The sequence below is a fragment of the Bos indicus x Bos taurus genome, chromosome 3, assembly GCF_003369695.1.
Source record: "Bos indicus x Bos taurus breed Angus x Brahman F1 hybrid chromosome 3, Bos_hybrid_MaternalHap_v2.0, whole genome shotgun sequence".
Classification (NCBI taxonomy): domain Eukaryota; kingdom Metazoa; phylum Chordata; class Mammalia; order Artiodactyla; family Bovidae; genus Bos; species Bos indicus x Bos taurus.
The window spans coordinates 22,345,374-22,357,486 of record NC_040078.1 but is presented as its reverse complement, the minus strand read 5'-3'; the positions used below and the strand labels follow the sequence as shown (position 1 = coordinate 22,357,486).

Genomic DNA, 12,113 nt, shown 5'->3' with positions numbered 1-12,113 from the left:
ATAGCAGGACTGCAGGCTACAGAGGTAATATACAAAAGCCAACTGCTTTCCTATATACCAGAATTGAAAAATTGGACTTTGAAATTAAAAACCATACCATTTATAATAATACTCCCTGAATTAAATGCTTAGGTAAAAATCTAACAAAATATGTATAAGACTTATATCCAGGTAATATAAGACACAGAAGAAGAAAATCAAAGATATAAATAAATGAAAACTTTTCTCTAGACAGGAAACACAAAAATGGTGTATAAATTCGAACCCAAAACAATAAAGTAAATGGCAACGGGATCATACTTATCAGTAATCACCTTAAACGTAAATGGGTTGAATGCCCCAACCAAAAGACAAAGACTGGCTGAATGGATACAAAAACAAGACCCCTACATATGTTGTCTACAGGAGACCCACCTCAAAACAGGGGATACATACAGACTGAAAGTGAAGGGCTGGAAAAAGATTTTCCATGCAAATAGGAACCAAAAGAAAGCAGGAGTAGCAATACTCATATCAGATAAAATAGACTTTAAAACAAAGGCTGTGAAAAGAGACAAAGAAGGTCACTACATAATGATCAAAGGATCAATCCAAGAAGAAGATATAACAATTATAAATATATATGCACCCAACACAGGAGCACCGCAGTATGTAAGACAAATGCTAACAAGTATGAAAGGAGAAATTAACAATAACACAATAATAGTGGGAGACTTTAATACCCCACTCACACCTATGGATAGATCAACTAAACAGAAAATTAACAAGGAAACACAAACTTTAAATGATACAATAGACCAGTTAGATCTAATTGATATCTATAGGACATTTCATCCCAAAACAATGAATTTCACCTTTTTCTCAAGCGCACATGGAACCTTCTCCAGGATAGATCACATCCTGGGCCATAAAGCTAGCCTTGGTAAATTCAAAAAAATAGAAATCATTCCAAGCATCTTTTCTGACCATAATGCAGTAAGATTAGATCTTAATTACAGGAGAAAAACTATTAAAAATTCCAACATATGGAGGCTGAACAACACGCTGCTGAATAACCAACAAATCACAGAAGAAATCAAAAAAGAAATCAAAATTTGCATAGAAACGAATGAAAATGAAAACACAACAACCCAAAACCTGTGGGACACCGTAAAAGCAGTCCTAAGGGGAAAGTTCATAGCAATACAGGCACACCTCAAGAAACAAGAAAAAAGTCAAATAAATAACCTAACTCTACACCTAAAGCAACTAGAAAAGGAAGAAATGAAGAACCCCAGGGTTAGTAGAAGGAAAGAAATCTTAAAAATTAGAGCAGAAATAAATGCAAAAGAAACAAAAGAGACCATAGCAAAAATCAACAAAGCCAAAAGCTGGTTCTTTGAAAGGATAAATAAAATTGACAAACCATTAGCCAGACTCATCAAGAAACAAAGGGAGAAAAATCAAATCAATAAAATTAGAAACGAAAATGGAGAGATCACAACAGACAACACAGAAATACAAAGGATCATAAGAGACTATTATCAACAATTATATGCCAATAAAATGGACAACGAGGAAGAAATGGACAAATTCTTAGAAAAGTACAACTTTCCAAAACTCGACCAGGAAGAAATAGAAAACCTTAACAGACCCATCACAAGCATGGAAATTGAAACTGTAATAAAAAATCTTCCAGCAAACAAAAGCCCAGGTCCAGACAGCTTCACAGCTGAATTCTACCAAAAATTTAGAGAAGAGCTAACACCTATCCTGCTCAAACTCTTCCAGAAAATTGCAGAGGAAGGTAAACTTCCAAACTCATTCTATGAGGCCACCATCACCCTAATACCAAAACCTGACAAAGATCCCACAAAAAAAGAAAACTACAGGCCAATATCACTGATGAACATAGATGCAAAAATCCTAAACAAAATTCTAGCAATCAGAATCCAACAACACATTAAAAAGATCATACACCATGACCAAGTGGGCATTATCCCAGGGATGCAAGGATTCTTCAATATCCGCAAATCAATCAATGTAATACACCACATTAACAAATTGAAAAATAAAAACCATATGATTATCTCAATAGATGCAGAGAAAGCCTTTGACAAAATTCAACACCCATTTATGATAAAAACTCTCCAGAAAGCAGGAAGAGAAGGAACATACCTCAACATAATAAAAGCTATATATGACAAACCCACAGCAAACATTATCCTCAATGGTGAAAAATTGAAAGCATTTCCTCTAAAGTCAGGAACAAGACAAGGGTGCCCACTTTCACCATTACTATTCAACATAGTTTTGGAAGTTTTGGCCACAGCAATCAGAGCAGAAAAAGAAATAAAAGGAATCCAAATTGGAAAAGAAGAAGTAAAACTCTCACTATTTGCAGATGACATGATCCTCTACATAGAAAACCCTAAAGACTCCACCAGAAAATTACTAGAACTAATCAATGATTATAGTAAAGTTGCAGGATATAAAATCAACACACAGAAATCCCTTGCATTCCTATACACTAATAATGAGAAAACAGAAAGAGAAATTAAGGAAACAATTCCATTCACCATTGCAACAAAAAGAATAAAATACTTAGGAATATATCTACCTAAAGAAACTAAAGACCTATATATAGAAAACTATAAAACACTGGTGAAAGAAATCAAAGGACACTAATAGATGGAGAAATATACCATGTTCATGGATTGGAAGAATCAATATAGTGAAAATGAGTATACTACCCAAAGCAATTTATAGATTCAATGCAATCCCTATCAAGCTACCGACAGTATTCTTCACAGAGCTAGAACAAATAATTTCACAATTTGTATGGAAATACAAAAAACCTCGAATAACCAAAGCGATCTTGAGAAAGAAAAATGGAACTGGAGGAATCAACCTACCTGACTTCAGGCTCTACTACAAAGCCACAGTTATCAAGACAGTATGGTACTGGCACAAAGACAGAAATATAGATCAATGGAACAAAATAGAAAGCCCAGAGATAAATCCACGCACATATGGACACCTTATCTTTGACAAAGGAGGCAAGAATATACAATGGATTAAAGACAATCTCTTTAACAAGTGGTGCTGGGAAATCTGGTCAACCACTTGTAAAAGAATGAAACTAGAACACTTTCTAACACCATATACAAAAATAAACTCAAAATGGATTAAAGATCTCAACGTAAGACCAGAAACTATAAAACTCCTAGAGGAGAACATAGGCAAAACACTCTCTGACATACATCACAGCAGGATCCTCTATGACCCACCTCCCAGAATATTGGAAATAAAAGCAAAAATAAACAAATGGGACCTAATTAAACTTAAAAGCTTCTGCACATCAAAGGAAACTATTAGCAAGGTGAAAAGACAGCCTTCAGAATGGGAGAAAATAATAGCAAATGAAGCAACCAACAAACAACTAATCTCAAAAATATACAAGCAACTCCTACAGCTCAACTCCAGAAAAATAAATGACCCAATCAAAAAATGGGCCAAAGATCTAAATAGACATTTCTCCAAAGAAGACATACAGATGGCTAACAAACACATGAAAAGATGCTCAACATCACTCATTATCAGAGAAATGCAAATCAAAACCACTATGAGGTACCATTTCACACCAGTCAGAATGGCTGCGATCCAAAAGTCTACAAATAATAAATGCTGGAGAGGGTGTGGAGAAAAGGGAACCCTCTTACACTGTTGGTGGGAATGCAAACTAGTACAGCCACTATGGAGAACAGTGTGGAGATTCCTTAAAAAACTGGAAATAGAACTGCCTTATGATCCAGCAATCCCACTGCTGGGCATACACACTGAGGAAACCAGAAGGGTTCATCGCAGCACTGTTTATAATAGCCAGGACATGGAAGCAACCTAGATGTCCATCAGCAGATGAATGGATAAGAAAGCTATGGTACATATACACAATGGAGTATTACTCAGCCATTAAAAAGAATACATTTGAATCAGTTCTAATGAGGTGGATGAAACTGGAGCCTATTATACAGAGTGAAGTAAGCCAGAAGGAAAAACACCAATACAGTATACTAATGCATATATATGGAATTTAGAAAGATGGTAACGATAACCCTGTATACGAGACAGCAAAAGAGACACTGACGTATAGAACAGTCTTATGGACTCTGTGGGAGAGGGAGAGGGTGGGAAGATTTGGGAGAATGGCATTGAAACATGTAAAATATCATGTATGAAACGAGATGCCAGTCCAGGTTCAATGCACGATACTGGATGCTTGGGGCTGGTGCACTGGGACGACCCAGAGGGATGGTATGGGGAGGGAGAAGGGAGGAGGGTTCAGGATGGGGAACACATGTATACCTGTGGTGGATTCATTTTGATATTAAAAATTTAAAAAAAAAAAAAAAAAGAAAACTTATTCTCTACTCATAGATTGGAAGACTCAATATTGTTTTAAGATGTCAGTTTTCCCAACTTGATCTACAGATTCAATGCAGTCCCAGTCAATCTCCCAGCTAGCTATTTTGTAGATGTTGACAAACTGATTCTAAAATTTATGTGGAAGGACAAAAAGCCTAGAATAGCCAACTTTGCCCTTAAATGTGGACTGTGCATAGTGACTTTCTTCCAAAGAGTACAGTATGACATGGGAGAAAAAAAGAAACTTCACAGTGACAAACTCTGATAAACACCATTTCCAGCCAGGTCATCAAGATTAACATCAATCAGTGTGACAAGTGTGATAGAGTGTAACACTGATATGGTGTGATGAGAATGGCACTCTACCTCTAAAGTCTTCCTCCCCAAAATCCATAACCCCAGTCTAACCATGATGAAAACATCAGACAAATCCCAGCTGAGGGATTTTCTATAAAATATCTAGCCAGTGATTCTCAAAACTGTCAAGGTTATCAAAAACAAGGAAAGGCTAAGAAACTGACACAGCCATGAGGAGCCTAAGGAGACAGGACAACTGGAACAGGAAAAGGTCATTAGGAAAAATAAACCTAAATAAATCTGAATAAAGCATGGACTTCAGTTAATAATAATGTATCAATATTGGTTCATTAATTATGACAAATATTATCACACTAATGTAAGATGTTAACAATATCTGGGCATGAGGTATATGGGAACTCTGTACTATTTTCCTAATAATTCTGTAAACTTAACACAGTTCTAAAATTAAAGTTTATTTAAACATATTGTTTGTAATAGCACATTAAAAAATTAATTAGTGGTTAGGTCCTTTTGAAAACAAGGTGTTTGTGAGGGCAGGGGTAGAAATATTCCTAACTATTAAATTTGACTTCATTCATTCAGCAGATATTTCTAAAGTAATAAAAACACTATATTAAGGACTTCCCTCAGAGAAGGCAATGGCACCCCACTCCAGTACTCCTGCCTGGAAAATCCCATGGATGGAGGAGCCTGGTAGGCTGCAGTCCATGGGGTCGCTAAGAGTCGGACACGACTGAGCAACTTCACTTTCACTTTCATGCATTGGAGAAGGAAATGGCAACCCACTCCAGTGTTCTTGCCTGGAGAATCCCAGGGACGGGGGAGCCTGGTGGGCTGCCATCTATGGGGTTGCACAGAGTCGGACATGACTGAAGCGACTTAGCAGCAGCAGCAGAAGCAGCCGCCGCAGGGACTTCCCTGGTGGTCCAGCGGCTAAAACTCCACACTGTACCAAAGCAGAGGACGTGGGTTCGATCCCTGGTTAGGAAACTAGATCCCACATGCCACATCTAATAGTTCTCATGCTGCAACTAAAGATTCTGCATGCTGCAACCAAGATCCAGAGCTGCCAAAATAAAAAAACAAAACAAAACAAAAAACCTCACGATCTTAATGCTAAAAAATACACGTCTGTCCTTGTTTTCCAAAGGTTCGAAGTTTCCATATAGAAGGAGTAGACCAATGCTTTCCACAGCAGGTCTGTTGGGGGTCACTGAGCTAAATGAATCACAGATCTTACCCATTATATGTGACAATAATCATATATTTGTATTAATTTTCAAATAATTAAGACAATGAAATATTGTATGTCCACAAAAACCTTCAAGCCCTTCTAAACACCCCATTAGATCCTTCGTAGTGCTTATTACTGTCAGCTCACTACTTTATAAGTGAGCGCAGAGCAGTATCAGGTCAGTGAGTAGAAAAAGGAGCTTCTACTCCCGCATTTTAGTATTTTCTACTATCAGTGAATAATCTTCCCTATATAGACATACCTTGATCATATTTCCTGCCTAAGCACATGACTTGCATTGAATAGGAAATTCATGTGAAAAAAAAAATAATGGGGACATAGGGTAGTGTAATTTAAACTGAAGGGATTGGAGGCATTAGTAAGGGCAGAAGAACGGAGAAAAATGACTCACCTTCAGTGGGAGGAATGAGAACAGTGTGGACCTTCTGTTCCTTTGACAGACTCTCAGAATCCCATTGGACCCCAGCTGTCTTAGGACTGTTCTCAATGTTGTCTTCACACAGGGATCACATGGGGAACTCTAAAATACTAATGCCTGGTCCCTTCTCCCAGAGACCCTGTTTTAATTACTGCCTGTCTAATATGTAGATAAGGTTGAAATCTACTGATATGAGATCATGTGCTGGCCCTAGAAGGCTCAGGGAACCAGAGTTTATCCCATCCACCTCAGAAGTCCTTTCTCCTCACATTCTTAGCTAAATTGCAAAATATCTAAGGGCAGAGGCAGGAGGTTATATAATTCTGTTTCCCTATCATCTAATATAGTCTGAGGTCCAGAAATGTTTATTTAATAAACCATTATTGATTTTGTTTTAAAGATGCAATGTCATCCTCATTTATCATGTGGGAAAGCAGGGGTAAAGGCTGAAGGCCAAAGGTTTTCATGTTGGTTGGGCATTAGAAATAACTAGTGGAAAGTTTTATTGGCACTCCAGGCCAATAAAGCCAGAATCTGGATGGGCTGATAGCAGTATTTGCTAAAGTTTATTAAAGTTGCCAGGTGATTGCTCAGTGTGCAGCCAAAGTTAACAGCCACTGCTCTATAGTTAACCTTCTAAGTACTTTTGTATCCATTCAGTTGTCTTTTTCGGAGGGAGATATATTTAAGAATTTAAAAGATCTATCCATCTAAGAGTGGTTATCACTTAATTTTATATTTTAAATCAAAATGTATTAAATATGCCTTACTTTACATTATATTGTATCAATATGGTACCTTTGTATAACATATACACTTTAGAATTTTACTACTCAAAATGTAATAATCAGCAGGATCAACATCACTTGGGGGCTTATTTGAAATATAGCATCTTAGCACCACCCCCAGATTAATGAATCAGAATGTACATTTTAGCAAAATCTCCAGTGATTCATTTTCATTTTCAAGTTTGAGAAGCATTGCTATGGTATACATTGAGATTTTAAAAATTTAACTAAAATTTAACTAAATTTAACTAAAATTTAACTAAAAATTTAACTAAAATTAAACTGCTGCTGCTGCTAAGTCACTTCAGTCGTGTCCGACTCTGTGTGACCCCAGAGACAGCAGCCCACCAGTCTCCCCCATCCCTGGGATTCTCCAGGCAAGAACACTGGAGTGGGTTGCCATTTCCTTCTCCAATGCATGAAAGTGAAAAGTGAAAGTGAAGTCGCTCAGTCGTGTCCGATTCCTAGCGACCCCATGGACTGCAGCCTACCAGGCTCCTCTGTCCATGGGATTTTCCAGGCAAGAGTACTGGAGTGGGGTGCCATTGCCTTCTCCAAAATTAAACTAAATTTAACTAAAATTAAAAATTATTCTACAGCATTGCATACTTATTAAAACCTCAACATTTCCCAAGCGATTTATCATTTTAAGCCACTTTGTTTATAAAGTAATACTGTAGTAATGAACATTAAAGCAATATGTCTCACATCACTACCTATGTTTCAGCCTCAGTCTGATCTAACATTAATGAAGAGGTCAAGAAGAAAGGCATACATACTGAATCCCTGAGACCTATTACAAGAAAGAAAATGGAAGCCCTGAGTCCCCAGTGACTTATTGGACACCTCGTAGCAACAGTGGAATTCCAGTGTGCTTGGGATGATCAGGAGAAGGAAATGGCAACCCACTCCAGTATTCTTGCCTGGAAAATCCCATGGGTGGAGGAGCCTGGTAGGCTGCAGTCCATGGGGTTGCTAAGAGTCGGACACGACTGAGCGACTTCACTTTGGGATGATCTTATATATGAAACCCCCAATGAAATTATAAAAATGTGAAGGGGGGTAGGGTGGGGGAGAAGGCTCCAAACAACAAGCAAGGAGGTAAAAGAAAAGCAGATCTCAAAGGAATATTTGAGGAAACCAGCATCAACATGTGAAACATGCTTAATCTGCAATTAACAAATTTTTATAATGCCTCAGGCTTCACAGTTGTGTAACTGGGATATGTGAGAACGAAGGTCTATTTCCATAAGCAGTCTAAGCAGCCACCCAAGAAATTTTCCATTTCAAGGATTCATTTATAAAATGCAAGTATGTTTGGTGCCTAATACATGCCAGGCATGGCCTTTGGCTCTAGAATTATAGTGGTGTATATGTGTGTGCATATAATATATGTAAAAATATGTGTTATATATAATAGACCCAGATGTGGTCTGTCTTAACAGAAGTCAGAGCATTACGATGAAATATAGCTTATTTATTTTCAAGTAAGCAGTTTATAAGGTATTGAAATTTTGCCAAGAGTATCATTAGAACAAACTTCAAGTTGAATTTTTAACAGAGAAGAAGTTTAAGCCACTTCGGAGATAAAAGCTAGAAACCTGATAATCGGGTAGGATGGTGAACCTTCAACTGATTTCTTAGGTGATCAGTAGTTGCCTAGAAGGCTTCAGTTCAGTTCAGTCGCTCAGTTGTGTGGGCCCCACATTTGGCCTACTGAATAACAACTGGTGTGTAGCACTTATTGTGCCACTGTTATTAGTGATGACATAATTATTCACTTAACCTCCACAATAACTCTGTGAAGTGGGTATCTCCTTCTTAAAGATGATAACATAGAGGTACAGAGAGGTTTAATGATTTTCTCCAAAGTCACAGTAATGCTAGTAGGTGCAGACACAGGATTTGAACCCAGACTATGCTCTTAAACTCTACACTATGTTGTGGCTGGGTTTCTAAAGTAAAATTTTCTATTGATTACAAAATATTAATTAACAGTCTTTTCAGTCCACGTGCAAGACTGATTATGACCGAGGCATGGGTCGTGTGCTAAGGGGTATTCACCCTAGATCTGAATAAGAACTATTGTCAGAGTTAGTCGCTAAGACAGAGGCAAGAAGCAAAACAGTGGCACTGTTGTTCAACTAAGGAATGCTGTGAAACCACTTGTAAGTAACTGGCAAACACTGTTTGTCTTTATGAAATATGAAACACTGGCTTTAAAAAGTGAGTTTAGAAGTAAACCCAATGGATGTTGCTTTGGAGGAAGTTAAGGAGGTTGATATTCTTTAACATATAATAAGCTTAACTATCATTTAAGTTAGATGATACTTTAATATGTTAGTTGCAGGGCTGGGTGTGCTTATTAAAGCAACAACTTTATCTGTGCAAGGACAAGACAATCTAGTTGCACGTGCTATCTGCCCTCCTCTGAAGATATGACTACTGATTTGATTTCTCAAGCAAAGAAAAAGTTCAAAGAATTTTTTGATTCTTTTAGGCCAGATTTTATATCCTATTCAGGGACTGGAATTATTAGAGAATTGTTTAAAGTTACTAGAATTTTTTAAAAGGAAGGAAGGAAGGAATAAACAAACAAAAAACAGTAAGATTAGAAGAGACTGAAAAGAGGAATTCCTAGGAGCTGTAAACTATATTCTAGATCACTTACTGATTAATGCAGACCAAGAGTAACCACTCTAAATTTTCTAGCCACTTCACATATTGTCGTTTTGTTACACCCTGCCACCATGGAGATTGTTGCCCTCTTCCAGATAGCAGCAAAACTTATTAGACACTCCTCAACTTACTTACCATGATTCAACTTGTGATTTTTTTTTTACTTTACAATAGTTTAAAAGCAATATTCATTCAATAGACACCATATTTCAAATTTTGAATTTTAATCTTTTCCTGGGTTAGCAATATTTTGTACCATACTCTGGTGCTGCTGGGCAGTGGCAGCTTCTACCCAGTCACAGATCAGGAGGGTAAACAACTGATCAGTTTACAACCGTTCTAGTTTTCATGTTCAGTACAGTATTCAATAAATTATAAAATATTCAACACTTTATTATGAAATAGGCTTTGTGTGAGACGATTTTGCCAGTGTAGGCTAAAGTGAGTGCTTTGAGCACATTTAAGACAGGTTAGGTGCAGCTATGGTGTTAGGGGGTGGTTTAGTCACTAAGTCGTGTCCACCTCTTGCAACCCCATGGACTGTAGCCTACCAGTATCCTCTGTCCATGGGATTTCCCAGGCAAGAGTACTGGAGTGAATTGCCATTTCTTTCTCCAGGGGATCTTCCCAACCCAAGGATCAATCCTGCCTCTCCTGCATTGCAGGTGGGCTCTTGCATTGTAGGCAGTCTCCTGCATAGCAAGCAGGTTCTTTACCAAGTTAGGTGTATTAAATGTATTTTAAGCTTAGGATATTTTCAATTTATGATGGGCTTATCAAGATGTAATTTCATTGTCAATCAAGGAAGATCTGTAAATGAAAAAGATCTCTGTGCCATTTTCATAGTCATCAGTAAAGGAAAAAAAAAAGTGATATCTCTGTCCCATTTTTGCTGCCAGCCTTGGGAAAGAGGAACCTGCATAGAACCTGAGAAGGGATCAGCAAACTGAAGTCTAGCAGGCTGAATCACTATGAAGCCCATCATATTTCCTGACACAAGATAAAGTATCTTTTGCACCTAGTTACAGCCAGAGTTCCAAGTATTAAGGAACCAAGAGATTTACCTGGAACCGCCACAGCCCTCCGATGTCATCAGACCTTTCAAAGCAGAGGGGCTCCAAGCCTTCTTCCAGGCAGCACTTGATAGACGTGAGCCCACTCACACCTGCCCCAATCACAGCAATTCTTTTCTTGGCCATGGTCTCCAGAGATCTTCGGGGCTGGGTCAGTGTAACCTGTCTGAAAGAAAGGATGACAAAAGATAGAAAACACACATCAATTAACATCTTTCGGTAAGACTTGGCCGTGGCATCAATAAATAAAGGCTGAAAGAGCAGATACCTTTGAGGAAGCCAGATACCAGTGTCCTCCTAGCCACAGGGAATTATTACACCTTGGATGGGAGAGCCCTGCGGCTGCAAGACCCAGACCTGAGACACAGAGCTGAGAGGTCGGCTGTGGTACCCGAACTCAATGCCTGTGCCTCAACACCAACAGATCCTACAGCTGCGATCTGGAGCACAGTGCAATTTTGGCTCTTTTCGAAGATATATAAAGCAATAAAATACCAACATCATCAATAGCCAATGGGGCGGGGCTGTTCGGCTCCACACCTCTCAGCCAAAACCCCGCCCACTCAGCCGCAACCTTTTCTCCAGCTGAGGGAATAAAAAGTGGGCCAACCCGCTTTAAGCAGAAAGGATTAACCCTACAACCTCTCGGTTTTTCAGCTGCAGATGCTCGAACTCTCAAATACTCTCAGGGGGAGATCCAAGCAGCCGGAATTTCCGTCACTCGCCTCTCCCATTCACTTTTAACTTCCTGGTGTTTATCTTAAAGTGATAGACGCCTCCTGGCGAAGGGAAACTGTCAACACCACCACCAAGCAAGTCTTGCTCCAAAAGCTTAAGTGGAGAACATTTGTCTCTCGGGAGATCTGATAAACCACTTCGGGGCCCCCTTGTCCACCTTTTGGTCTCAACCCCCCAAATTGGGTCTTTGGTTCTATGCTTGTTATTCAGTCACTCAGTCGTATTTGACTCTTTGCTACCCCGTGGACTGCAGCACCCCAGGTTTCCCTGTCTTTCACTATCTCCCAGAGCTTGCTCAAACTCATGTCCATTGAGTCAGTGACGCCATCCAACCATCTCACCCTCTGTCATCTCCTTCTCCTCTTTCCTTCAATCTTTCCCAGCATCGGGGTCTTTTCTAATGAGTCAGCTCTTTGCATCAGGTGACCAAAGTATTG

At 38.7% G+C, this 12,113-nt stretch overlaps 1 protein-coding gene across 4 annotated transcripts in view; it reads right to left on the bottom strand.

Moving 5' to 3' along the window:
• The window catches only part of FMO5 (flavin containing monooxygenase 5), a 43,414-nt gene extending 31,740 nt beyond the window's left edge, over nt 1-11,674 (bottom strand). The window contains exons 1-2 of one of the 4 annotated variants that reach the window (XM_027535418.1): nt 11,207-11,674; nt 10,930-11,104 (exon numbers count right to left, since the gene is read on the bottom strand). In XM_027535418.1, coding sequence (XP_027391219.1) covers nt 10,930-11,064 — 135 coding nt within the window. In that variant the 5' untranslated portion in view covers nt 11,065-11,104; nt 11,207-11,674. Of the gene's footprint in view, nt 1-6,371; nt 6,674-10,929; nt 11,105-11,206 lie in introns of those variants that run through there. The other 3 variants (XM_027535427.1, XM_027535423.1, XM_027535432.1) reach the window with 3 other exon arrangements.
• Between the last annotated feature and the right edge of the window lie 439 nt (nt 11,675-12,113).